Source organism: Drepanopeziza brunnea, assembly GCF_022702325.1.
Source record: "Drepanopeziza brunnea f. sp. 'multigermtubi' strain 214-2 chromosome Unknown ctg1, whole genome shotgun sequence".
Taxonomy (NCBI): Eukaryota; Fungi; Ascomycota; class Leotiomycetes; order Helotiales; family Drepanopezizaceae; genus Drepanopeziza; species Drepanopeziza brunnea.
This window is the reverse complement of record NW_027094064.1, coordinates 2,038,744-2,064,846: the sequence shown is the minus strand read 5'-3', so window position 1 is coordinate 2,064,846 and position 26,103 is coordinate 2,038,744. Positions and strand designations below refer to the sequence as shown.

Genomic DNA, 26,103 nt, shown 5'->3' with positions numbered 1-26,103 from the left:
CTATTACAATTCTTAATAGAAAAATTAATTTTAAAATATAATATAATTCTTTAATAATAGAATTATTTTAATACAAAATTTGAAAGTTAATAAGATTTTAAATCGCGATTATATTTATATATTAACCTCGTCGGCGCTGTTCAAATAACTTTCAATTAAGTGAACTACTGAATAACTAAGCAACTACAAATAATTACATGTAACCTTCTAAAAAATCGTAATCGCCAGCTTCGAATCTTCATTCTGCCTTATTTTCAATAGCCTAACGTAATAATAGCTCGATCGGTTTCTGCAAATTCGCCGTACTTTTTAAATTTTTAAAGTGCGCCGACCATTCTAAAAGCCTCGCATCTTTACTCAAATAGCCGCCCATTTCATTACAACCTTTAACCGATCGATCCATTATTGCTTTAAGCTATTAAAACTGAAAAAGAATATAAATTAAAAGCTATCAATTATTATTTTTTAAAAGGTTACTTATAATTATTTGTAGCTGCTTAATTATTCAATTATTTACTTAATTAAAAATTATTTAGATACCGCCGACGAGGTTAATATACACATATAATCGCGTTTTAAAATCCTACCAGCTTCTAAATTTTTTCTTAGAGCAGGTCTATTCTTAAAGAATAATATTATATTTTAAAAATAATTTTTCTATTAAAAGTTGTAATAGATATATATATTAAAAGAAGAATCACGAAAAAGTTGACCGTATTACTGAAGGGTACTAGGAACCGCATTCCTGCCTCTGACTAGTACTCCGATCAGGGGTACGATTAATAGTAAGTAGGTACGATATAAGTAATTGATTCTCTAACATTTCATTTCTAGTAATAGCCCTTTAGGTTCGATGCAAGCAGCTGTCTTTCTAGTATTTCATTCCCAGTAACAGCATCTTTAAGTATAATGGAAGCAGCTGTCCTTCCAGCATTTTATCCCCAGTAGTAGCCCTCTTAAAAGCGATGCATTTAGCTGTCTTTCTAGCATTTCCCTCTTAATAGTAGCACTCTTAAAACCGATGCGGCCAGCTATTCTTTTAGCATTCTATTCCTAGTAATAGGCCCTCAAATGCGATGCGAGCAGCTATCTTTCTAGCATTCGATTCCTAAAAATGGGTTTTTTTTTTAAGTTTGATGCAAGCAGATTTTTCTCTGGCATTTTATTCATAATAGCAGCCCTCTTAAGTGTGATGCATGCAACTGTCTCTTTAGCAGTTCATTCTTAGTAATAGTCCTCCTAGGTTCAATGCAAGCAGTTGTTTCTCTAGCATTTCTAACCCCCACCCCCCCTTTCATATTAATAATGTATATTAGTCGAGATTAATAGCAATATAAGGGATTTCGCTAATATTGAATTTTAATGGATAAGCGACAGACACTACTTTCTCAAGTCAATATTGACTAAATAAGCGACACACCAAACAGATGCTCACTCAAAGCTCATCCACCATCCAACCCAATCCAAGCCTGGTTTTTCGCCCATGGAAAAAATGTACCATCAATGCAATTCTCGGACCCCCTTTCCCGTTACATACAATAATTAGTGCTGCTGCCGACAGATCTATCCCCTCAATCATCCACCCCTCTAGCTCTCCCCCATACCAACCCCCATCCCTATCCCTCTCTTTCTTTTGCGAGTCAGAATCTCCTTCCTCTTCCTCACCTCTCTCTCCCTCTCTACGCTATCCTTCCACCACACCAACGGCGCGCACAAGACGCTGGCGCACCACCACTCCACGCTGGGTCGCAGGAAACATACCAGCCAGACGAAGCAGAGGAGTCGGAGCGTGAGCTGCGCAAGCGCCGAGAGTAGGGCGACGCGGCAGAGGGTGCTGCTTGTTCTTGCTGTTTAGTGTCATCATATTGGGCTTGAGATCTTGTTGCGGGGGGGTAAAGAGGGGGGCAGGAGAGGAGGTTGAGAGGGAGGGAAGAGAGGAGATAAAAAGGCTGCGGACCTGACTGTGATGATCAGGAAGAGGAAAATCTTCGCGCAGGCGCGGAGAGAGGGATGGAGTACGTGGATCACTTGGTTGGGGGAGAGGGGGGTGCCGCCGCAGGTTTGGAAGCGGCGGCTCATGGGGAGGTGAGTACAGAGATGATCGGAGATGGTATCGTTATTGTTGTTATTTTGGTTGCCCAATTGGGATAATGGTGGTGAGAGAGGGGCGCTGCGATTGGCTAATTCATCCGGGACGGGCCAGCGTTGCTTGCTATCTATGTGTGTTCGATCAGTCTGCGGGAAATAGGTGACGTTTGGTTAGGGAAAGCTATTTCTTTCTTTCTTTGACTGTTATGCGTTGTCTGCTTTCGGCTGCTATATATGACAAAGAGCTTGGAGCGATTGTTTCTGTTACTTTCGTGCTCGTTTGCGGCTTTAAGGGATGTCTGGTTGCGAGGTAGTAGGGAAGGAGGGATACTTGGCTAAAAGAGGATATAATAGGGCTAGCGATGGATGCGGCTTGAAGCTCATTTAGCGATGAGGGCTTTTACCTTTAGATTAGACCCTGGCATACGATTCTCAAACCAGCTCATTGGAGTATGTTAATGCCTGCGTTTATTCAAATTCACCGACAATATAGCTCAAGTCTCGGACTTGTAACATAGATCACCACCACCTCTGCTTATCCATACGCCGAGCGCCAGTACCCAATGCTCCCTACTGCTCGAAACAACAGCTCCAATAGTTGTTCTTCCTTACAAGACAGGAGTCACCTCCAGGACACGATCTATGGGGGGTAGATGATCAGCTCCAAATACCGGAGGAATACATTCAAGCAACTAACTCACCCGTCTCCAAAAACCATTCCAGATCAAGACGCCGCCATCGTCGCCCTCCTCCTCCTCAGAGCCGTCGGTAGCGTAGTGGGTACAGGAAGCGCAGGCACAGGCACAGGCACAGAACTCGGCGCCCTTCTCCCGCTCAAAACCGCCATAGCCCTCTCCGCCTGGTTGAGCTGCGCCCAATCTTCCCTCATCTCCAGCGCGGCCTCGAAGGAGCGTCCCACGAAGCCCAGAGACGCGCCTACGAGGCGGAGCGCGAGCAGCGACAGGCGGTGCAGCGCCAGGGCGGTGAACAGGCCGCTGACGGCGTGCCAGAGCAGTGGGTGGCCGTCGGTGCGCAGGAACTGGAACATGTGGTATGTTGCGACGAGCGGCAGGGCGCGCAGAATCGCGAACTGGGTGAGCAAGACGAGAAATGTGATGCTTTGGGTTGCTAGTTGGGCTCCTCCCCGGGTGACGAGCCTCAGGGTGGATTTGGCGAGGAGGTTGATGGAGATGCCCATATTGGTTGGCTGCTGCAGCTGCTGGGGGATGGATCTCGGTGTAAATCGATGATTGACGAAGAGCAGTTTTGCCTGATGAGCGGTTCTTGGGTGGATCGTTTGACGTTATATATTTGCTCTTTGTGCAGGATGAATGGGCTTGTGTCGTGGGGTGATTTAGACGTCCGCTTTCGGAATTTCTCAAAAGTTCGCTTACCGCTTTCGGACAATTTTGGGAGCTGGATGCTGTAGTGTGATAACGCAACCATGGAATGCCCTTATGAATGACTGAAAGCAGTAATATGTATAGTGTATGTGGCTAAGTCACTGCTTATAGCATAGTTGTTGAGGTGGCGAAGAAAAAAGTAGCTGACTGCTTGGGGTAACAATAGTGGTAGGAATGGGCTATCTTGGATTATTTTGCCAGTGAATTAATGCAGTAACGGATGGAGTATATTTCTCTGGCCAGTAGGAAATTTACAGGATCAAAAGTTGCTCGATTAATGATTAGGGAGGCATAGGCAAGGTATTTCTGTTTTCAAGAGCTCCAAGCGACGATGCCGTGACCCATGTATTGATCACTTCTCCTCGACGCTCTCAATGTGACTTCTGATTCTTTCGTAGCGATAAATCCAGCGTCGTTGACCATCCAAAAAACTTCTTCTAGACGCTCTAATAATAGCGCACTCGCCGTCGAGAGCCAAATCCCAACACACTCCTAGCAGCTGCAGCCACCACTACCACACAAGCTCATGAAGAATACCATGTTGCACACCCAGTCCATCGGTAGAATCAAACGAGATTCATAGTTCCGTTGTACGACCAAGACATGCCTGCACCCGCTGGTTGATGGGCTTGACAAAGGTTACGGCCAAGGCGACGAGGAGGATGAAGAAGAACAGGAAGAACAGTTCGTAGATCATTTTCGCGAACGGAGGGTTGACGTCCTGAGGAAATTGAAGGGATTTGGAGATATGGTTGATATGCGAGATAAACTTGTGTTAAGGTGATTTGAGCTGAGGTTGTTAAGAAGTTGACGGAAGGGGGGATGCTTGTATATATACGAACACGGACAAAGAATGTGGAGCTTTTCGCCGGATTGGGAAGGATGCGAATAGATCAAGACTAGGGTCTCTGATGCGTGCAGAATAAAAGCGAGGAACGACGGACGACGGAAATAGATAATATAATGCTGCTTTCGATGTTGATTATGAACGAGGTTACCGGCTGGACTGATGCAAGTCATTAACGTCGCTAAGAAAGCCCCCGAGCTAGCGAAGCTACCCACAATGGCATATAAGCAAGCGAGAGGGAAACCGCACACTGCATTTAAGTAGGAGACATACCCAAATAGCGTATCTCATGCAATCATGTTGGCAAGGTATCGAGCATGAGAGCATGGGGGCTGAAATCTTGCCATCTTTTACATCCATCACCGTAGGCGCCAGATACGCCTCGCTCTACCACAGGCTTTAACAGACTCCGGACCCAGAATCCAAAGCGCACCTCACCACCTGGAACTCTAGCCAAGGCAGCCTCCGCATTTGTCACCAAACTATATACTTGTGGGCCATGGCACCTATACAACTCTTATCAGAGTTGATAGTAAGATTAGCTTGCACTGATGAGGTACCGTAACGGTTCATCATAAGCGGCGATGAGAGGCACTAGAACAAGGCAAGCCCTGTAAAATATAATGAATTTGTACTCCTCTGGAGTCACGACGTTCCGAAATTGATCAACGTACTCAAGTCCCGACTGATAGTGTCTGATTAAAAAGCTGCTGAAATGCTCCTCTTCAAGGGTCGATTTTTTTGATTCGCCTAATATTGTTGATTTCCCAATAGATACCGACCTCATTCCATACCCTTGATGTGCACGACACACATGCACTGGAGACGAAAACCGTACAAAGATACGGAGAGAGTGGTGGACATACTGCGGGACTTACCCAAGGAATCGTGCCTCGATCTGCCTAACGGAGAGGGTATGCTATGCATGAGTCTTGGCTGAACAAGAACTGTTCAAAAACTCTCGTGTAACCAGTCAAATATTGGTTGTGATGTTAGATACAGCATTCCGTCGCTTTATATCCCATTATCGACGTACTCACTCCGATAGGGAAAGGATATAAACCCATTTTCGTACACCCCGAAACACCAATCACACTGCTGTCGAGACCTGCTCTCCCCTAGGGGTGAGAGGCCACACATTAAATCATCGCCAGGCAAATGCGCCACCTTCACTCCCCTCCGCCTTCCATCCCTTCCCATCCACAACCTCCTGCCTCCTATCTCTGTCACCCCAAACCTCTTCAACACTAACAGCCTCCGCAAAACCGCCCACCTCCTGCCTATCAACCCTCAACCAGCCTCTCCACCCAAGATTGATATCTCCCCCTACGCCCCCATTAACAATAGTCCCCACCCATTCCCGTCCTTGGCTCGTATGCTCCCCATACAGCATGTACTTCTCAACACTGTCCAGGGTAACCTGTAAATTTGCTTTGGTGGGCCGGAAGACATGAATATGGCGTAGTTCCTGGACAGAAAGAGCTGGTACGAGATGAGAGGGCGAGAACCGACCCGTGAGATCTAGAAGTGCGACTGTCCCATTCATGTGGCTCTGGGAGACAAGATGGGCGAGGATGTGGTGGAGTAGCGGGAGGGTGCGGCCTGTAATGGAGAGTCTACCCCCCTGGGTCTTCCACAGGGCATCGAGCTCTGGGATCCCGGTGCGAGAAGGATTTGGGACGCATGCTGCGCGCAAATCCTTGAGAAGCTGTGAGAGACCGTCAGTTTTGGCCATGTGATTTTCATGTGACCTCCAGGAGAGGATCGCTGGCTCGGAGGATTCTTGTAACCGATTGAGTAATGAATACACTTACATCTTCTAGAGTCCCTTCCTCGGCAGCGATCTCTCGTAGCAGTCTTGCACCAAGAACTTCGGTTGATGAAATCATTGCTGCCATTCTCGACCAGTCCGTCCTAGCCAGTGGCCACCTGCTTTCCACTCCTCAACTGAGTAACCCACACCTCAGTCCGTCCTCACTCATCAGGAACCGAACCTCAAAGCCAGTATGGCACCAATCGTCGAATCCTGGCCTGCTTCCGAGCTCCCTCTCCGGTCGCAAATCACCACTAGCGAAAAGGCCAGGAAGGGCTTTCGTGGCGATTTAAAGGCCTGTGAGCTTTTCCAGATGCTGCAATATCACTGCGAGTTCGAGGAGCCGGTCACGAGAGAAACCCGGGCGAGATGTTGGCCGGCTCAAAGACTTTTCAGACGGTGGGTTCTTTCTTGTCGTGTGGTGTGTAATGTTGGAGTGTTCATGCAGGCTGACTTGCCGGGTAGATGTCAGGATCAAAAAGGGACCTTTACCGTCGAAACAACGGCTTGGGAAGGGGAAAAGAAATGAAAATTGAATTGTGACAAGTTTTTGTGGTATGGAGTCCCGGATTCAGGTGGGTATGGCAACCGGCGCCGGTTTGATAGTCTTGTAGCAGTCAAGCTGGGTGGGAGGGTGTTGAACAAAATGGCAAACAGCTTTGGCTCTGGATATAGGATTTCTGCCTGCCAAAAGCACACCTTAAAGTCTCGCACCGCCATCTGATATACTATCTACAGTATACTACAATAAAGACCTGCTTGGCCAAGCATCTTTGGTATGCCTGAAGTCGATGAACCCATTCCAGAGTGACTCCGTCCCTAACGCCTCGCTATGCACCACATACCCAATACCAAACGGACTCCAGACCATCATTATAGGCCCTCCAAAACTGGGATCATTTTCTTCTTCGCAGGTGCCCCTTTCCTGTTGTATGCCCGGCCTGCATTTACGATTAGACCCCTATCGTTCTCCGAAACGCCGTCCTTGATACCAATATCGGACTTATTGGTCGCCAAAGTTTCCATCGCCAACTCCCACAAGGTATGCCTCTCCTTGCTCGTCGGGTCCTTGCTCGCAGTGTTCTTGACATCTTTCTCTTTTCCGGCCTTCGCGACCCTGGTCAAACTGCGCAGCGCGTCCTCGCCCTGTCGCGCAGCCTTCGCAGCCTCTTCTCTGATCTTTCTTGGATCCATCACCCGCGCTGGATCTGGTAACGTCGATCTATATGTATGTTTACTGGGAAAAGAGGGAAACCGCTTGGGGATGTACGGTTTTACCGTCTTGTCCGGATCACCACTCAGAACTTCTCCTAGTAACGCCTCTGTCGAAATTGTTGCTGTGGCCAATTGCTCTTCCGGCAGAGGCTCAAGCTGGACCAGGGATTTGGACTCGGGTACTGGAGGCTCGAGATGTGGCTCTAGGTAGGATAGGGGAATATCAAATTCCTGGAGTGCGTATGCGAAGTCGACAGGCGTGGGCTGCGAGCGTCTGCAGTTAAGCATAGATGATGTGACCTTGGAGAGAAAGTGGGTGCTGACTAGAAGAAGTCAATACGCATTTCACGAAACGTGAAAGTCAATACAGACAAGCATCGATTTCAGCGCAAAAGGCCTCCATAGCATCTTTTTGTGCGCCTGAGAACCCCACATGCTCTAGGACCAAGGCAGCTGAGCGCGTCAAAAGCTGGTGAGGGTCGTCGCTGAACATGGGAGCAGCGTGGAAATTGACCTGAGAGTTCTCCTCTGGCGGTGGTGTATGTGGCATGGTAACCTCAACTCGCATCCTCTTCGCGGACGATTCGTCGGAATGGCCATCTTCGCTGTCTGAGGGGGTAGATCGTTTCCTGGATACTGGGGTTATCGGGGCCATGATCGCGCGATGGTTTCGATGTTGGCTTTGAGTTGTCAAGGTAGAGTACTCAAAGCAAAATGGTTGTTCAAGCCATACCAGTCCGCGGGCGTAGAAGTCGCAAGTCGTCAGTTCGAGAAGCACTTCTGGCGCAAAGGATGGTTCGCGCTCGAAGCCTTGCCGGCAGGTCCTGCTGCAAGTGGGCACGGACTTTAGTCACGTGACCGAATGGTCAACCCGGAATCATGCGGTTCTCAACCTCAAATCATGCTCCCTTTCCGAACAGAATCACTATCGAGAACTCCCCCACATAGTTCAAGAACCTCCCACAATGGCAATCAAACCAATTACCGGAGTATGTTGTCTCCGCCGCTTTTCGCCTGCTGAAACCGTCTACAGCCGCGTTGGAAGTCCTAGAATAATGAACTGACTTCATTTCCAGATGCTCCGTAGGGGCCTCGTACTTGACCTCAGTGTCGCTTTTGGTGAGCAGGCCATTCACTATAAAGAAGAAAGATCGACAGGATATATGGGGGAACCGCCGACGAATATGGGTGGCAACCGACTTGTTGGAGCGAACGAATGTACTAGAATAACGACTGATTCGATACAGGTCTCGGCACGACTTTCGGATACGCCTTCTGGTACAGACGCTGAATTCTACGATAACATATCTATAGACCATAAATAATGACTGATTGCAGGTACGGATTCCACGTTCCAGCTGTCGCCAAGCGAGACGCATACTACTCGAAACTGGAAGACAAAAGAGCAGCCAACGCCGCGGCATAGAGAGCAGAAGAGAGTTAGACGGAGGCAGTTATCGTGGAGATTGGCAGGATCGACAGATGTGAGAGGGCCTTGGTGCCGGGCATAGTGAGAGATTAAGCTGTACATCACCTACACCGAGGAAACTCTGGCAATGCATACCCGTTTCTGAATCTGGAAATGTTCACTGTTATCTCAAGACTGGAGGGTGAGTATGAAAGAAGCTTATAGACAAGGCTTTTCGCTATCTCCAATTGGGTTTTGAGAGCCAAAGAGGGAGATGTGAGGGCGCAATTGAAGCCGGATTCGTAGAAGTTCGGGATTCTTCCGAACCTGGGATAGGAAGGCTGTTGTGTACTCCAGATAAGCCGTATTTTTTTTGTTTCCTTCTCGTTGCAGCAGATGTAGGGTCGGCCAATCTGTTCAATTCTGAAGTCTATCTTCTAGGCCCTGGAAGAACTCCCCTAGTGTGTCGACAGCGAGCCGAGCCCATTGCTTAGACCGGTAAACTCCAGCGTGTTCCAATGACTCACCGCAAAATAAGAGTATATCGGGCAACTCGTTTCCGGTTTTGACGGACTACGATTGAAGAATGTGGACTATTTCTTCAGGAGGACGTCATCTAAGCAGAACTCGAGCATCAAGCAACTTGTGCTACATCTAGTCAACTTGACAAGTATTTCTTCGAACTCAACTACTGTGTATCAAATTCCTGCGGGCTACATTCACTTGACTTTGCTGGAAATCCTCAATACGAGTCGGTCTGATCAAAACGCGAATGTACGTGAAGCAACCTCATGACCATTGACCCTTGGTTTGTACCTCCTCTCCTCTATAAGGTGTTTATAATTTCTAGCCACTGCCAGAGACCCCTCATGATTGCTATTACTATGTGGCTCCCCGATGTCTCGAAAGTCTTTTTGTTATCTAGCACCAGTCCCGTCAGGCCTGCTGTGCTGATATCTAAACGTCGGCTGTTAATGTCTAAGCACCTTTCGCAATTCTGAAGTAGATACAGGCCCGGATCTTTCTTAATGATCAGTACGTAGAAGATCATTAAGTTACATTTGGCTTCGGAACATTTCAAATTTCACATGGATTATGATCATAGCTTGACAAGCCGGATTTCCGAAGTTCTGACCATGATGAGAAGACCGTCGACAATAGGTAGCAAGACCAATTTAGAGTAACTGTAAAGCCGGCTCGCAAGATGTTAGCAGATTGACTGCATGTCAATCTCGCGGGAGCATCTGTACTTATCCTCATTGGAAGGTGTCAGAGTTGGGAACAAGTGACGCTTTCTCTACTTGAGACTTGAAAACTACGAATTTCTACTCCTGAGTCAGGACGCGACTTTGATTCTTTTGAGTCAACCCTCCCACAAGTTCCCAATTTATCGCCAAGCCGCTAAGCTAGTTCCCGCCGAACAAGCGAAAATGTATCCCACACGAAATTCCTTTTGAATATCTTCAACGACGAGATTGAGCACCGTCAACAACACCTCAAGATGTCCGAGCAACTCATTCTGAAGGGTACCCTTGAAGGCCACAGCGGATGGGTTACATCCCTCGCTACCTCCATCGAAAACCCAAACCGTACGCCTCAATTCCTCCCTGCAAGCTCCTGCAGGCGAACACTATACGCGCGGTTCTAATTCGATTTATAGTCCTCCTCTCCGGATCCCGCGACAAGACCTTGATCATCTGGAACCTCAGTACGTCTATATCTGCTGCTATCCCCTGGCTAATTTGGAGAGATCTGTCGAGGTTGCGAGCGCAACCCGTGAGGAGGATCTCATAAGTTAGTCAACAGTATAAAACGTCTGCTAATACAGAGCAGCTCGGGATGATACTTCCTACGGATATCCTAAGCGGTCATTGCACGGTCACAGCCATATCATCTCTGATTGCGTACGTCATTCTTGTCGAGGAAGCGCAGAATAAAGTACTGAGATTCAGATTTAGGTGATCTCCTCTGACGGTGCCTACGCCCTCTCCGCTTCCTGGGACAAGACTCTCCGACTCTGGGAGCTTTCCTCCGGTACTACTACCCGCCGTTTCGTCGGACACACCAACGATGTTCTCTCTGTCTCCTTTTCTGCCGACAACAGACAAATCGTTTCCGGATCCCGCGATCGCACAATCAAGCTCTGGAACACTCTCGGTGACTGCAAGTTCACTATCACTGAGAAGGGACACGCCGACTGGGTTTCTTGCGTCCGCTTCAGCCCCAACCCCCAAAACCCGGTCATTGTCAGCTCTGGATGGGACAAGCTTGTTAAGGTGAGGAGAACCCCCAGATGCGATCAGACACGGGCATGCGAAATTCAAATGATGCTACGCAACTTATATAGTATTTGCTACTTCAGAGCCTGGGAGACCATGCCATGAGACAAATCATCACCATATGCTCTGATAAAGAATTTCGCATCGCGAGCTCGTTCTGGGCGCATGAATCTCGAGAGAACTAGCTGACCTTGATTGATAGGTCTGGGAGCTCAGCTCGTGCCGCCTGCAAACCGACCACATCGGACACACCGGCTACATCAATACTGTGACCATCTCTCCCGATGGATCTCTCTGCGCCTCCGGTGGCAAGGACGGAACCACCATGCTCTGGGACTTGAACGAGTCGAAGCACCTCTACTCCCTTAACGCCGGCGATGAGATCCACGCCCTCGTTTTCTCCCCCAACCGATACTGGCTCTGCGCCGCCACCTCCAGCAGCATTATCATCTTCGACTTGGAGAAGAAGAGCAAGGTTGACGAGTTGAAGCCAGATTTCGAGACCATTGGTAAGAAGAGCAGAGAGCCGGAGTGTGTTAGCTTGGCATGGAGCGGCGATGGACAGACCTTGTTCGCCGGATACACCGACAACATGATCCGTGCTTGGGGTGTTATGTCGAGAGCTTAGGGTTGGTTGCACGGGTAGGGGATCACACGGTTAGGGAGCATGGCGACCTTTTGCAATATCGTGCCAAATGGCAACTTGTACCCGAAACTTGCGGCATCAAGATCATGCGCTTAGTCAAACGAAGAAATCAAAAAAATAACGAACATAAGGTGAATAGTGCGTTCCTCGAAGAAAGTATAAAAGCGAAGCCTTGGAGTATTTGGGTGGCTCGTTAAGAAGCATCTGCAAGGTATCTAAGGTATCTTGCTGCGTAAAGAGTCTGAACAAAATATTGGGAATATATATCTTGGCGCCTTGCATTATGAGCCCTCTCGCTACAGAGGAGGAACTTGTTGCAGCCGCCCAAGCGTAATCAAGGAAGGGAGGGTCGACTGCAGAATCTGCCTGAGAGACCGCGTACGACATTTCATTGTTTGATATTCTGGTTCAACTGACTCGAACCTGACGTTCAATGACTCCAATCTGCCTTCAACAGGAACCCTTGTGTCTCTCAGCATTTCTGCCAGAGTTTGACGCCCCAGTCCGAGCTCGACGTGATACTTCATATCCGAACAATGCCCTTCAGATCTGATATCTCGTCATAGCCCTTCCTGCTCACTGACCATTAAGAAATTTGGCCCAGCGCGAGACAATGTAATAACTGCTTTACTTCAACGAGAACTTCCAACCTGCTGGTGCGTCCTCGTCTGCCCGATTTTCCCGGGTAAAGTTCTGCTCTTCAGCTTTAGATTTGGGGGTGTCCCATCTCATCTCTCACTTCAGCCCTCTTCCCTCGTAGGCGTCTGGTCTCCCTCCTGACTCTGCTTCCTCACCCACTCCCTCTGAAATTCCCTCCCCATTCTCTCCAGCCTCGCTGCGGCCCTTCTCGCCTCCCTCAACTCAACAGAACTCCCTGCGACAACCGACGCAACCAACAGCGGCGCATGCTGCCTCTTACTTTCTCCATCCACCTCACTCAAATCTGCAGGACTCGTTCCTGTCCCATTGACCAGCGCCCCGACTTCTCCCTCGCCAGACTCTGGATTCGAGTTCTTGGTAATGCTGTGTAGAGCGTCATGAGGATGTTCCGGAATTGGTCGCTCGTCAGGTGATTGAAGATAGGATGTCAAGGCAATCGGGCCCGAGCCCGAGGTTTCTACCATCGCTCTTTGGGGGACACCGAGGCCTAGTCTTGAGGATGTATCGTAGGCGGATATGGAGGCTCCTGTAAGCGCAGCAAGTGCTTGTGCTTGTTGTCGAGTAGAAGAATTTGGGGAGAGCTGGTGGGAAGATGATAGAATTGGGGTGAGCGCTCGATCGCATAGATGAAGACCTAATGTGTTGTTATCGTTGTTGTTGTTATCCGTAGGAGCTGCCATGGTGAAAGCTGCAGCGAAGTCGTGGTTGGAGAAGTGTTGGAGACCTGGAGACAGAGCCTGAGGCTGAGGCTGGGGCTCTTAAAAGCCCTGAAAGATGGATGACGGTGCGCATTTGCAGGGCGACCCCAGTCGGCACGGCACCCTGTTAGCTCCCGCTGCAAGCTGTCCAATGTGTCTCTTACCTGCGCGTGTGGAAAACGGATTGCCAACCCATCACCGACCTACATTATCACAGCACAGGAGGCAATAATTATTCGCAATCAGCAATTATGGCAGACGAAGAGAAGGCAAAAGCTGAGAAGCTTGCTGCGGCGAAGAAGCGTGTAAATACACCACTAGATGTCCTCCCTAGATAGTAGACAGGCGAGCACACTAACACTATGATAGGTCGAGGAAATGAAGAAGAAGAAGCAAAAGAAAGTCGGCTCTAAGAAAGAAGAGAAGACAGACGATGGATCTGAACCATCCAAAAACGAATCTGCAGACACCACAGCAGAAGCAGTGCCTACCGTGGAATCTACAGAAGATGCCGTCGAGAGCAAGGAGCAAGACAGCACGGTTCCAGAAGCCAACCCCGATGTCCCCCAAAGACAGCCGTCACTATCCATCCAGTCAAAAATGCGATCCTCGTCGTTCAGGCAATCAACAGCTGGTCAACTATCCCCTGGCTACGGGTTCTCTCCGGACGGCGAGACTGCTCCAGAGATATACCGGAAACAGGCTGCGCGGATAGAGGAGCTGGAAAAGGAGAACAAGCGGTTGGCGAAGGAGGCTAGTGATGGGGAGAGGCGGTTGAAGAAAGTAGAGGAGGAGCTCGAGGATCTAAGGGAGGCGGATGATTCGACAGACATAAAACCTACTCCTCCGTCTAATCCAGGATCAGAGGCAGAGTTGGAGAAACTGGTACGAGAATATATTTCGAAATTGGGATTGAAACTTCTCTTCCTACCGATTTGCTGACAGATATCCTTATATAGAGATCAGAAATAGCAGCCCTCCAACGCCAGAACACCCATCTCCAAGCCCAATCCTCCCGCACTACACGCCACGGCTCTTCCCCCTCGGTTTCTACCTCTAACCCCTCGAACTACGAAGCAGAACTCGCTTCGAAATCCGCCACCATTGAAACGATGGAACTCGAGATCTCCACCCTTCGCGCGCAAATCGAGCGCGGGTCCTCTGAGACGGAACAAATTAGCGCTCTGGAAGCCAAGTTACAGCGCAGCGAGCACTTAGCTGATACTGCTCAGAGGGAATTAGGTGATCTGAAGAAGAATCTGGAGAGAACGACGGAGAAGGCAGTCAAGGAGGGCAGTGAGCGGATCTCAGCAGAGACGAAACTGCGCACTCTCGAGCGAGAAGCTGAGGAATCGAGAGCGCTTAGCGAGGAACTGCAGAAGAAAGTAGAAGCGCTGGAGAAGAAAGCCACCACGCTAACCACATTGCACAAGGAGCAAGACGCACGTTCACAAGCTCAGAAGAAGGAGAAGGAAAAGGCGGAGAAAGAATCTTCGGACCTGCGTGCTCGGCTCGCCGGTATCGAAAATGAGAACATGCGGTTAAGAGAGGAGAGGGAGAGGACGCGGAAGAGCCATGCCCAAGGAATCGACGATGAAGGCGTCGACGAGCTAGAAAACGAAGAGCGCCAGCGTCTGGAGAAGAAAGTTCGGGATCTCGAAGGCGAGGTCCACGAGCTGCGCCGGGGCGTGTGGCGTGATCGCCGTAAGGAGTTGGATGGCGGCGAGGAGAGCACGAGTCCGATCACGAGGTTTACGGATGTTGATCTAGGCGGGCCATCTGGTCAACGTCGCAGTATTGCGGCTGGACAAGGCGGGATAGGCAATTTCTTGCAGACCGGGTTCAATGCTATCACTGGGGGTAACGGGACTGCAGGCGGTGCTGGGGGAGAGGGATTGCTGGATGACGATGACGATTTGGAGTTTGACGAGGAGGCATTTCGAGTTGCGCAGGAGGAAGAGGTGAAGAAGAGGATTGAGCGGATCAAGGAAGTCAAGCGGGGGCTGAAGAACTGGGAGGCATGGAGGCTGGATCTGGTAGAGAATCGGAGGGGCGGTGGGGATGGGATTGGAGAGATATTTGAGGTTTAAAGGAGGGGGGGTCGGCTGGGATGCAGATGTATAACATGGAAATATTGCATGAATACGTGGATCCAAAATATGAAGCTCCTTCGTTGGTCCTCTTCCATAACTCCGATATGAATATCATATATAACATTGCGTCATTCCTCCTCCATTAAAAAAAAAAAGCAAAATGCTCAAAGAGAATAAAATTTGCGTTTTATGATTCGATAATCCCCACCCAGACAAAAACCAATATGATGTTCACTCACTCATTCATTCATACACACGTACATATATACACCCACACCCAATCTCACAATAACTGAGCCCTCTAAACAAACCGAAATTTGCACACACACACATACACACACACTCCGTCTCTCAAATCTCCTCATCCAATCAGGAGGTGAATCATCTCTTCTCATCTCAATTCGAGTCTGGATTCACATTACATCACATCACTTCACATCACATCATGTCACATCATAAGGTACGTACCAGATCTCCCTCCAATTCTCGAATCCGAGATTCGGACTTCGAAGTTGGAACTTCAGCTGAGCGGCGCCGCCTTGGTGGATACTTTGCTGTTCTTATGTACACTAACTACTTAGCTGAATTCTGACTCATCATCTACCGGTATGTATGCGTTTAGTCTGTCTAGCTCAAGCTGCTGTTGTGATGGAATAAGGGTAGTAGGGGTATGACGAAACAAGCGAGCTCCTGAATAATTTGTATGAGTTGGAACCTCACTTCCAGCTCGCAATACCAGTGAAAAACCGGGTCTCTTGAGACTTAGTAGCAAGCATGAAAATACTGCCTGTAATTGAAGGCAATCTTCACCAGTCGAAACAGCGATAAGCGCTTCCAAGGTAGAAGATGGTAGCTGGTTCGTAAAAATTTCATTCTGAGTCTATCTACAGGCTAAAACACCAATTTTCCATGCGCCCCAAATATAATTTCTATTCGTCACCAGTACTGCAAAGTTTAGATGAGTTGTTGAAAAGCGCGGTTGATGGGGGAGCGGATGTTAGGGACGTCCTTCCAGAACTCGACAGTGGCAACAGCACGCTTGCTGATGCCTTCGGGGGTGAACTCGAACTTCTGTTTGGAGTTAGCTAAATTCTGGTACAGTTCCATGCAGGTGAAGGGGGAAAAATGGTACGCACCTTGTAGACGTCCAAATATGCACCGGAGGCACCGAACCTGTTGAGACCAAATTGCTCGTGGGTGTATTTTTCCCATCCCATCGTGGACATAACTTCGACGGAAAGAGATGGAATGCCATCTGGCAAGATGCTGAGTCTGTACTCCTTAGGTTGAGCATCGAAGACCTCGAAGCAGGGAATGGAGACAACGCGAGCAGTCAAGTTGTGCTTCTCCTTCAAGTACTTGACGGCGTCAACGCAGATACCGACCTCCGAACCGGTGGAGACCAAGGTGATATCGGCCTTCTCGGCCTCGTGGACCGCGTAACCACCCTTGATGGCGTGGCCGATGGTGGAGTTCTCGAGTTGAGGGAGGTTTTGACGGGACAGGGCGATGATGGATGGGGTGTGCTTTGAGGTCAAGGCAACATAGTATGCGGCGCTGGTCTCGTTCCCGTCGGCTGGGCGCCAGACCATGCAGTTGGGCAGAGCACGGAAATGGGTGAGAGTCTCGATAGGTTGATGGGTAGGACCATCCTCACCGAGACCGATAGAGTCGTGAGTGGCGACCCAGATGGCACGGACTTGGGACAGGGCAGAGAGACGGATGGCTCCAGCAGCGTAGGAGACGAAGTTCAAGAAAGTACCACCGTACGGAATGACTGTACCGTATGCGGCAAGGCCGTTCATGATGGCACCCATGGCGTGCTCACGGACACCATATCTAATGTAGCGTCCGGACCAGTCACCGATTCCGAGAGAAGGGGGCTGGAAGTCAACTGCCTCCTTCCATCTTGTCAAGTTGGAGCCAGTCAAATCTGCAGATCCTCCCATCAATTCTGGAACTGCCGCATGGATCTTTTGAAGAACAATCTCAGAAAGCTTTCGCGAAGCAACTGCAGCATCAGATGGAGAGTAGACTGGGAGGTTCTTCTCCCATCCTTCTGGGAGATCGCCGGTCAGACGACGCTTGAGATCAGCAGCCTCGGACTTGTATTGCTGACCGTACTTCTCAAAAAGTTGCTCCCACTCCTTCTCAGCGGCAGCCCCCTCGGCACCGTGCTTGTTGTACATGTCATAAACCTCTTGGGGTACGACAAAAGATTGCTCAGGGTTGAAACCAAACTTGGTCTTGACCTGCTTGATATCATCTACCTTGAGAGGAGCGCCGTGCACACCATGGGTACCTTCCAACAGAGATCCGAATCCAATGGTAGTTCGGAGCTTAATCATAGATGGCTTGTCCTTGACGGCCTGGCACTTCTTGATGGCTGCCTCAATGCCTTCCAAATCGTTGTCACCGTCCTCAACGACCTCAACGTGCCAGCCGTAGGCCTTGAATCGAAGAGCGACATCCTCAGTGAAAGCACAGTTGGTATCACCATCGATAGAGATGTGGTTGTCATCGTAAATGGCAATCAGGTTACCAAGTTGCAAGTGGCCTGCTAGCGAGGCTGCCTCACTGGCTACTCCCTCCATGTGGCATCCATCGCCCAAGAATGTGTATGTGTAGTTGTTGATCAGCTCGAATCCAGGCTTGTTGAACTCACCAGCAGCGTGGTGTTGAGCAATGGCCAATCCAACAGCGTTTGAGAAACCTTGTCCCAGAGGACCAGTGGTGACCTCAACACCGTCGGTGTCGTGGGCTTCTGGGTGACCAGGTGTGATGCTGTCAATTGACTAGGGGAATACAGGTCAACTTTGCGAAGGCGTGCAAGATTTGGTATCAGAACTCACTCTAAAAGCCTTGATATCGTCCATAGAGATCTTGTATCCAGCAATGTGAAGGAGAGCATATTGAAGCATGCAGGCGTGTCCGTTGCTATTGATTGTTAGATAGCTAGCCAGAAATTGCAAAGACACCCAATGAAGCTTTCAAGCAGGATTAAGCGGAGATAAAATAAGGATTGTGATATCAGTGGACCTAAAAGCACCACTTTTTCTGCTTTCAAGATACTGTGTTTATACATATCCAGCCGGCTTACACCTCCGAGGTGCAGCTTGCAAGGGCAGGGCTCAAGATAGCTTGAACAACTTACGAGAGGACGAATCTATCCCTGTTAATCCATGCCGAGTTCTTAGGGTTGTATCTCATGATCTTGTTGAAGAGGACGTGGGCAACCGGTGCCATTCCCCTGTTGCGGGTCAGTCGCAGCACTCGACATCTTTTCCCTGAATGTACTTACATAGGCGCACCGGGATGGCCCGAATTCGACTTGAAGGTAGCATCGACCTATAGAGGTACAGTTAGCGGCCGTTATGCCACATCTCAGAGGTGTTGATTGTTGTGCTCGGTGCAGCTTCCGCAGCTTCATTGACGTGGCGATGGAGGGGTAAAATGAGGGCGCCGGGGGGTGGGTGAAAGAGAAACACAACAAACATACCGCCAAAAGACGGATGGCGTTGATAGCCAGCTTGTCGACGTCGGTGTAGCCCATGATTACGATGGCGATACTTGAGTGATTGGAGTTGTTGGGATGGAGACGAGGAGGATCGGTATGAGAGAAGGGGAGAGAGGGAATGTGGGAGAGGGGACGCCAGTAGCAGTGTGGAGAGGCAGAGGCAGAGGCAGAGGCTAAGAGAAAAATTGTGGAGGGGTAAGCACCGGGAAGTACTACTGTACTAAGCGGTTGTTGAGCTGTGCACCGTCATTAGGTGGGGTCACTTTATAGCGGGCCCAACCAGCAAGCGCTGGATGGCCATTCGCTGGATAAATGGAGTTCAACGTCTTCTCGAGGACGGACCGGCTCCGAGACATGTCGCCGGATAAGAAGGGAGAGGAAGAGCCCAAAGGGACCAAAGGGATGATAAGTAAGCTTGGGTTGGCAGGAGGGCATCGAATCTACTCCGTATTTTGCCTCTATTTCTGCATTTATTCCCTACCTGAGCAGTACAACCAATAGGGACGGAGCCGGGAAGAAAGAAAGGAAGCTCAACCATGTCAAGGCTAAGTAAGCAAAGTCAATGGAGGGGAACTGACCGAGGCCCGGGCAAAAAAAATGAAAGCGTTGTTATCCCAAATTTTATCCGCAGCAAAAAAGAGGATATTTTATTAACGGTATCAAGACAACATAAAACCAGGGACAACCGGTATCTGGTCCGCTCTCCAAGAAACCTATGTAATGACCGGCTTAAAGCTAGATAGACGTACGGAAAGAGAACCACCACCCACAAAGCCCTAATAAAAGCCTGACAACACCCACTCACTCATACCAGCAACAGAAATTTCCCATCTCAACACACCGCACTAAGCCCCCGATCTTTAAGATCTAAAAAAACAAAAATGTCTTTGATCAGGCTGGGGCTCGATCCCAGGACCTTCTCGGTATTGTGTTACAGTAGAACTGTTAACGAGATGTGATAACCAACTACACCACCCGACCATTTGTAGATGTCGGTCGAGGTTGCTTTTTGTATTATGATCCCAACGCAAAATTTGTGAAGCACGCTAAGTTGGTTGAGTGGAAAAAAACCGAGCCACTGACCGGGTATCGGGAAAAAAATCTACGGGGTTGAATAGAAAATTTCCGGAACTTGAGCCCCGTCTGTCTACTTGATCCATTTGATCCTGCAGGCCTTGGATTCATCTTTCATCTTCCGCAGAGAAGCTGAGAAACAACTGGAACTGAAACACTAACTTCCTAAATATTGTTGCTTTTGAAAAGCTCAGCCGAGTAAGTCGCTGCTGAAATTCACGCATAACATGACTATCGCAAGCTATTTTGGAGTAACCCGAGCCCGCCCATAGATTAATAGCCTTGTGCCTCTTCGTAGAAATCTGTGTTATCTGGTATGTGTTCTCCATTTTGTTATTCAAATACGCATGGCGTAGCTACCGGAAGTCCGAGCTAGATGTGGGTTGGACATACGTTGTTCTACGTTACTGCGTAGAAAGACTCTGTATGCGTCAAGCTGTGCTGTGAAGCTTGGGATTCTTCAACGCATCTGAATTAAAGCTCAAGTGTATCGGAGAAGATATGCCTTCTCCCAACTAAGCCTCTCGTTTGTCTTGGTAGCCAACGAAAGGTTAAAAATCTCACAGAACAGAAATACGAACCACGCGAAAACCTTGGCTGTGAACCCGCACTGGAGTGGCGCATTGGCTGCAGGTCAAACTTGACCTTCAAGAATAGACCAGATTATGCCATTGAAAAGAGCAAGGGCTGGATTTGAGCATCACGGTACCATCCGCAAGCGACAAGCAAAATCCGAATTCAGTAATCAATTACCAGGGCATAGTTTCCAAGTGGAACTTGTGCAAGGTTTCGATTCCCCTAATTGACAAACCTCCGCAAATCAGATATCCTCGCCGTAGCACGAACGCCGGCTGTCTTCTCAAATCCAGTGTTGCATGACCCGTCCCGTTTTCCAGCCAATGAATTAGATCATAAGTCTCTCGACCTTATCCTTCAGGGTTCGGATCTGGTTCATGAGGTCGGAGGCCTCGTTGGTGGTGAGGCTGGCGGCGATGACGGCGCGGGAGACACCGCAGGCGCGTCCCAAGCTCGTCTTGCTGGGGACGTAGACGTAAGGAACGTTCTACACACATGAGCATTATGGTAAGGAAGTGGGAAGGCTTGCGCCTGGGAAATAGCGTACCTTATCCTCGCAGAGAAGGGGGAGATGGAGAAGAATGGCGAGGGGAGCGGTGTCTGCAGCCAAGATGATGACTTCCGAGATACCTCTGTTCAAGGTCTTTGTCGCCTCGTTGGCACCCTTCTTCAATTGTCTGGCGTGGCTGGCTTGCTGGACAATGTCGAGGATCTCTTGGGTAAGAGCAGCATCGGCGACGGGCCAAGCTGTGGAAGAATCAGCAAGAACTCTGGGCTTGGAAAGTTTGTGTAGGTTGCGGAGAAGTCGGAAATAAAGTATTGAGGTTTGGAATGAAAGCGCATACCAGCAGATCCGTTTTGTTCTTCGGCCATCTTGAAATAGTTCGATGTGGACTGTCTGTCGGGGTCAAGTAAGTACAAGGCGGGCAGTTTTGCAAGCATTGGCGCACGGCTTACTGTGAGTTGTAGAAGAAAATCTGAAATTATTTTCGAGGTGGATAAACTGTCAGGGTTCCTTGCGCTGGCTCGCCCTGCTATTTTATGAATGGATGGAAATTTGGTGAAATCGTGAAGTTTGAGGAACAATCCGAATGTTCTTCAAAAAAAAAAGTTCGGAAATCGGCCCCGGGCAGTAGCGCCATTTCGCGAACGCGCTACTCTCAATCAGGCAAGGCGCGCCTCACCAGCTCTTCCTCTCCTTGAACATCATCATCGCCATCAGAACAACGTCTCTCACCAAGCTCCAAACCATCAATCTACCGTTCAACCATCACCCACTCAGCTTATTCAAGCTTCACGAATACCTCACGCTCCCCAACCCACCAAAACCTTTACAATGGCGGATCTCGGAGACAGTTTGATCTATTGGTGAGTCGCCTGGGCAATGACAATGACGACTGGACATCAAAATGGACATCGCTGCATCTCTGGATCAGCCTCATCTGCAGCTTCGTTATGGACCTTTCAATTGTGTCAAAATTATGCTAACCCTCTTTCTGCAGCCCGGTCTACGCGGTTCGTACTCCCCTCCTGAGTTCCTACAAACCCTACTCCAGTCCAACACATCTCGATCCCCCCAAGGATGGAGCAAGATCTTGGGACTGACCATCATACAATAGCCGTTCTTTGGTGCCATGGGCTGCACGTCGGCCATCGTCTTCACCTGCTTCGGTGCCGCATACGGCACCGCAAAGTCTGGTGTCGGTATCTGCGCCATGGGTGTTCTCCGTCCTGATTTGATCGTCAAGAGTAAGCTGTAGAATACACATACATCGAAGGGTAAAATCTGACGATGTATCCAGACATTGTACCCGTTATCATGGCTGGTATCATTGGTATTTATGGTCTCGTCGTTTCGGTCCTGATTTCCGATGGATTGAAGCAACAATTGCCCTTGTACACTGGCTTCATTCAACTCGGTGCCGGTCTTTCTGTCGGTTTGGCTGGTCTGGCTGCTGGTTTTGCTATCGGTATCGTTGGTGATGCCGGTGTACGGGGTACTGCACAACAACCTCGTCTCTTCGTCGGAATGATTCTCATCCTTATTTTCGCTGAAGTCTTGGGTAAGTCTTTTTTGCACCAAGAGGGATGAGCAAGAAACATCCATGGCCCCTTCCATCATGCCGGGCCGAACGAAATCCACTAATATCCTACAGGTCTTTACGGCTTGATTGTCGCCCTGCTCATGAACTCGAAGGCCAGCTTGGACGTCTCCTGCTAAGCGCTCCATTAACCAGGAGGAGGCGCCATCGACAATCTGGGAACGCACCTATTCCACTGCTAAAAGTTGTGAATATTGGCTGGAAGTGCAAGGAAGGATCGGGGTCTGAGGGGACTGGGGGCTCTCGAATAGGCTATGGATTTGGGGTTCAGCCATGGACCGAAATTCGTGTACTCTTGCTCGTCATTTTCTTTCTTTTCTTCCAAAAGAATGGCGTTTCTGATGCATAAAGTCGAGATGACATTGGTGGTGGGTCGAATACGACCGTGTATGTTAGTATTTCTATTGTTGGTATCAATGCTATGTCTTGCGCTTTTGAACATTTTGGGTGTGGTTGGGGGTGGCAGTGACAGAAACCAGCTACAGTAGAGCATATACCATGACTCGGGGGTCATTTACGACCGAGGAAGGAAAGTCGTTGGGAGTGGCAGTGAGGCACAGTGAGTAAATAGTAAGCTCGCTACGAACCGACTTTGGGAAGACGATATATCTTACTAGGTTCTGCCACAGCTTTGCATTTGTGTGTCTTTTTTTTTTTTTTTTTTTTTTTTTTTGTTCTCTTCTGTTGTGTTCTGGATCGTGAAAAATGAGTGAGACTGTATACCGTAAGTAACAGCTACTATAGGGATTAGTGGATTTGCACTTGGGTCCGCTGCATCTATCCATATGTATCTCCGTCTCTGCACCTCAGTTATGTAGTTGTGTCTTTTGGACTGGAGAGAGGTAGGATAGCAAATCAGTTTTTGTTCACACCTTACAAAAAATAACATTGGTTAAGATACTCTTTCTCTCTTCCAACCGCTCCAATATTCGGCAGCAGCCAGCTGAGAGCCAAATGCCACACCCACCACCTCACCCTTCCCCTACCTACCTATCTGTACATATACATAATATCTGCAGGAGTTATTGGAACTCCGCCTCCATATTCTGCGGCAAAAATGCTACCGAACCACATTCCATTCCGTCTCTTCTTCTGAAATCTGGATGAGTATGATATGATCTATCCGTACGAGGCCTGCTGCTGCTCGCTGCTCGCTGCTCGCTAATCCACAACGTCCTCGTCCCCAATATCCTATACATACATGTGCGTATCAGCTGCAGCAGCAATTAACGTGCACGTATGTATGCATGCATGGACCAGTTCGTAAATACAACTAAAATCCGAGTTCAAGTCCCCAAGTTCCTCTGTCGGTGTCAGCCCGCGTCGCATGGCATTGCATTGCATTGCATAAAACAGCAACAGCAGCAGCAGCAGGCCGTTCTGGTCCGTCGTCCCGTCCTCTTTTGCCGTATCCCGTCAGTGGCCACGGGCAAAGTCAGTCAGTCAGCACTGCGAAATGGAGCAGTGAGTGTTTAAGCGATGTGATGGGGGTGATAGGTTGGGGTTGAGATGAGCTGGGGGTACGTTGCCGTTGCCGTTGCCGTTGCGTTGCGACCATCAGTATTGTCTCCAGGTTCCATTCAGAGAGAGGGCAAGTGAGCGAGCCCTAAAAACAACACAACAGAACACAGATACGAAGTAGATAGCTGTGACCGCTCGAGATGCAGGACCCCGAGGCGCTGATTGGAATGAATCGCGTTCCCAGGCCAGAATGAGCCCGAGGAAGGGCGGTCGGTATGCGATGCGTACCATCCCTTCCATCTCTACTCGTATTTCCATTTCCATTTCCATCTCCATCAGCATCGTCTGGTCTCTCGGCCTTTCAGGGGCCGTTTTGCTTTGGCAATTGGAGGTCTGCAGGTAGATGAGATGGCACCCTTTTCTGCAGGGTCATCTATCTCTGTCTCTCTCCCTCCCTCCGTCCCTCCCTCTCCCTGTCTTTCTCTTTAGCTATCCGAGTATACAAGGTATAGATAGATAGAAATAGATATAGGAAATGTTCAACCTGCCCGCGCAGCTGGAATCCCTTTCCCATGGGGGACGGACCCGCGGAAGCCATCTTCCAGCCGCTGCGCGTGGGATGAATACTTTTATAAAGACTCCTGCCTCCCGCGAGATGTGATGGGAGTTTGTTTTCGTTGGATCCATTGCCATCGATCGTGTCACTCACTCACAGCCCAGCCTTGCAGAAAGAATAGTACAGACGGCCAGTACTCAATCTTCACTTGATGCCATTTGATACCATCTGATACCGGCTTCAAAGCTGCTTTCTTGTTTGCTCCAGATGTCTGACGGACGATATACCGACAGTAGTATGGGCCACCAGCCCTACCTGATGAATCCCGAAACGACGTCGCAGATGTACGATGGCACATCCAGCGATTCCTCCGCAAGCTCGCCTATGAACTGCAGCGTGAGGTTTTCTTTTTCTTCTCCATTTTCTCTTTCTTTCCACGCGTCCCACTGATGACCGAAAGCTGCCTTCGCCAGTACTGACTGGCTGACTGGCTGACCGACTGACTTTTGCTGAGCACCACACCAGGGCTTCGAGAGCTGCCTGTACGGTCCTGCAAGCACCGGCTACATGGCCATAGCCTACCCCACCTTCCCCGTGCAATATCCAAATTCCATAGGCGGCGGGAATAGCATCATGACGCCAATGGGACTGGGCCAGCTCATTCCAGTCGAGCTCGACATGGCCATAGAGGGACTCTACGAGGACCACGATCGCAGGCGGAAGAGGAACGACGGGACGGGGAAGACCGTCTCCTCGCATGTGCATTCGGTAGGTAAATAGATACCATATACAGATAGATATCTATCTATCTATATATGGTATTCTTCCCTTCTCAGCAAATGCACAAATCCGCAGCACCACAAACCACGAAAAGAAATACAAAAACATACAGAACTAACACATGCTCCTCCTCCCCTCAGCGCCGCCGAGCCCAAAACCGCGCCTCGCAACGAGCATTCCGAGACCGGAAGGAGAAGCACATGCGCGAACTCGAGCAGCGCCTCGGCGAGCTGGAAGGCCGGCACAGCGACCTCGCGCGCTCTTACGCATCGCTGCAGCTTGAGTACGCGAACGTGAAGCAGGAGCTGGACATGATGCGCCAGGACGGCGGCGGCGGCGGCGGCGGGGGTAGTCCCGAGCACGGGAGCTGCAGGAAGCAGCCAAGCAGGAAGTGGGATGAGAAGGAGGAGGCGCAGGCGGACATGTTGGATCCGCTGCAGTTTGACGTTTCGGCCTTTTGCTTCGATCAAGAGGACGATGGTGGGCAAAAGGATTGAAAGTCTATCTTCCTCAGTACGGAGGAGTAATAAACTATTAGTTAGTGCGCTGACTAACTATCAGTGAGACCTTTAAGCGAAGGCAACAACATTCAGACAGGAGTGGGCGAAAAGCCATTCATCGCATTCGTACATAGAAACCTAGGCCAATGCCCAAGGTAGGTGGTGGGTAACCTACTCTCAGAAAGCGCGCAAGGAACACCAAGTAATTAAGATTACTGTTTGTTCACTTCCGAAATGCTCCTTGGGGTATTTGTTTCTGATCTCTTGCGCTTCCCAACCGCCCCCCAGAGGGAACTGTACCTCCTCCTCCGCGTATTCTCTGTACGGGTGCTGCTAACCTCACCCAAATCATCTATGTACATTAATCTAAGGCCAGGACTCGGCTTT

The 26,103-nt window shown here is 49.4% G+C and overlaps 11 protein-coding genes across 11 annotated transcripts; 5 read left to right on the top strand and 6 right to left on the bottom strand.

The window, feature by feature from the left end:
- Positions 1–2,812: 2,812 nt before the first annotated feature.
- Positions 2,813–3,286, bottom strand: L3040_000358 (uncharacterized protein; the record flags this gene model as incomplete). Its single annotated transcript, XM_007292522.1, has 1 exon — positions 2,813–3,286. One exon carries the CDS (start codon positions 3,284–3,286, stop codon positions 2,813–2,815), a length of 474 nt encoding a protein of 157 aa, XP_007292584.1.
- A 2,196-nt stretch (positions 3,287–5,482) lies between these two features.
- Positions 5,483–6,227, bottom strand: L3040_000357 (uncharacterized protein; the record flags this gene model as incomplete). The annotated part of the gene is made up of 2 exons (XM_007292523.2): positions 5,483–6,046; positions 6,153–6,227. The coding sequence occupies 2 exons, from the start codon at positions 6,225–6,227 to the stop codon at positions 5,483–5,485; spliced, it is 639 nt and encodes a 212-aa protein (XP_007292585.2).
- A 117-nt stretch (positions 6,228–6,344) lies between these two features.
- Positions 6,345–6,680, top strand: L3040_000356 (uncharacterized protein; the record flags this gene model as incomplete). Its single annotated transcript, XM_066155119.1, has 2 exons — positions 6,345–6,550; positions 6,617–6,680. The coding sequence occupies 2 exons, from the start codon at positions 6,345–6,347 to the stop codon at positions 6,678–6,680; spliced, it is 270 nt and encodes an 89-aa protein (XP_066013172.1).
- A 344-nt stretch (positions 6,681–7,024) lies between these two features.
- Positions 7,025–8,021, bottom strand: L3040_000355 (uncharacterized protein; the record flags this gene model as incomplete). Its single annotated transcript, XM_007292524.1, has 2 exons — positions 7,025–7,689; positions 7,739–8,021. 2 exons carry the CDS (start codon positions 8,019–8,021, stop codon positions 7,025–7,027), a joined length of 948 nt encoding a protein of 315 aa, XP_007292586.1.
- A 2,254-nt stretch (positions 8,022–10,275) lies between these two features.
- Positions 10,276–11,681, top strand: L3040_000354 (40S ribosomal protein RACK1; the record flags this gene model as incomplete). Its single annotated transcript, XM_007292526.1, has 5 exons — positions 10,276–10,363; positions 10,435–10,482; positions 10,608–10,678; positions 10,733–11,050; positions 11,256–11,681. The coding sequence occupies 5 exons, from the start codon at positions 10,276–10,278 to the stop codon at positions 11,679–11,681; spliced, it is 951 nt and encodes a 316-aa protein (XP_007292588.1).
- Positions 11,682–12,439: 758 nt separating this feature from the next.
- L3040_000353 (uncharacterized protein) lies at positions 12,440–13,039 on the bottom strand (the record flags this gene model as incomplete). The annotated part of the gene is made up of 1 exon (XM_007292527.1): positions 12,440–13,039. The coding sequence occupies one exon, from the start codon at positions 13,037–13,039 to the stop codon at positions 12,440–12,442; it is 600 nt and encodes a 199-aa protein (XP_007292589.1).
- Positions 13,040–13,308: 269 nt separating this feature from the next.
- Positions 13,309–15,147, top strand: L3040_000352 (uncharacterized protein; the record flags this gene model as incomplete). The annotated part of the gene is made up of 3 exons (XM_007292528.1): positions 13,309–13,362; positions 13,427–13,942; positions 14,017–15,147. 3 exons carry the CDS (start codon positions 13,309–13,311, stop codon positions 15,145–15,147), a joined length of 1,701 nt encoding a protein of 566 aa, XP_007292590.1.
- Positions 15,148–16,104: 957 nt separating this feature from the next.
- On the bottom strand, positions 16,105–18,703 carry L3040_000351 (uncharacterized protein; the record flags this gene model as incomplete). The annotated part of the gene is made up of 6 exons (XM_007292529.1): positions 16,105–16,221; positions 16,287–17,945; positions 18,003–18,087; positions 18,305–18,400; positions 18,452–18,498; positions 18,650–18,703. 6 exons carry the CDS (start codon positions 18,701–18,703, stop codon positions 16,105–16,107), a joined length of 2,058 nt encoding a protein of 685 aa, XP_007292591.1.
- Positions 18,704–20,645: 1,942 nt separating this feature from the next.
- L3040_000350 (uncharacterized protein) lies at positions 20,646–21,569 on the bottom strand (the record flags this gene model as incomplete). Its single annotated transcript, XM_007292530.2, has 5 exons — positions 20,646–20,804; positions 20,865–21,064; positions 21,163–21,215; positions 21,275–21,294; positions 21,555–21,569. The coding sequence occupies 5 exons, from the start codon at positions 21,567–21,569 to the stop codon at positions 20,646–20,648; spliced, it is 447 nt and encodes a 148-aa protein (XP_007292592.2).
- Positions 21,570–21,653: 84 nt separating this feature from the next.
- On the top strand, positions 21,654–22,538 carry L3040_000349 (uncharacterized protein; the record flags this gene model as incomplete). The annotated part of the gene is made up of 5 exons (XM_007292531.2): positions 21,654–21,685; positions 21,820–21,832; positions 21,937–22,066; positions 22,120–22,380; positions 22,474–22,538. 5 exons carry the CDS (start codon positions 21,654–21,656, stop codon positions 22,536–22,538), a joined length of 501 nt encoding a protein of 166 aa, XP_007292593.2.
- Positions 22,539–24,778: 2,240 nt separating this feature from the next.
- Positions 24,779–25,713, top strand: L3040_000348 (uncharacterized protein; the record flags this gene model as incomplete). Its single annotated transcript, XM_007297798.2, has 3 exons — positions 24,779–24,832; positions 24,962–25,204; positions 25,357–25,713. 3 exons carry the CDS (start codon positions 24,779–24,781, stop codon positions 25,711–25,713), a joined length of 654 nt encoding a protein of 217 aa, XP_007297860.2.
- Positions 25,714–26,103: the final 390 nt, after the last annotated feature.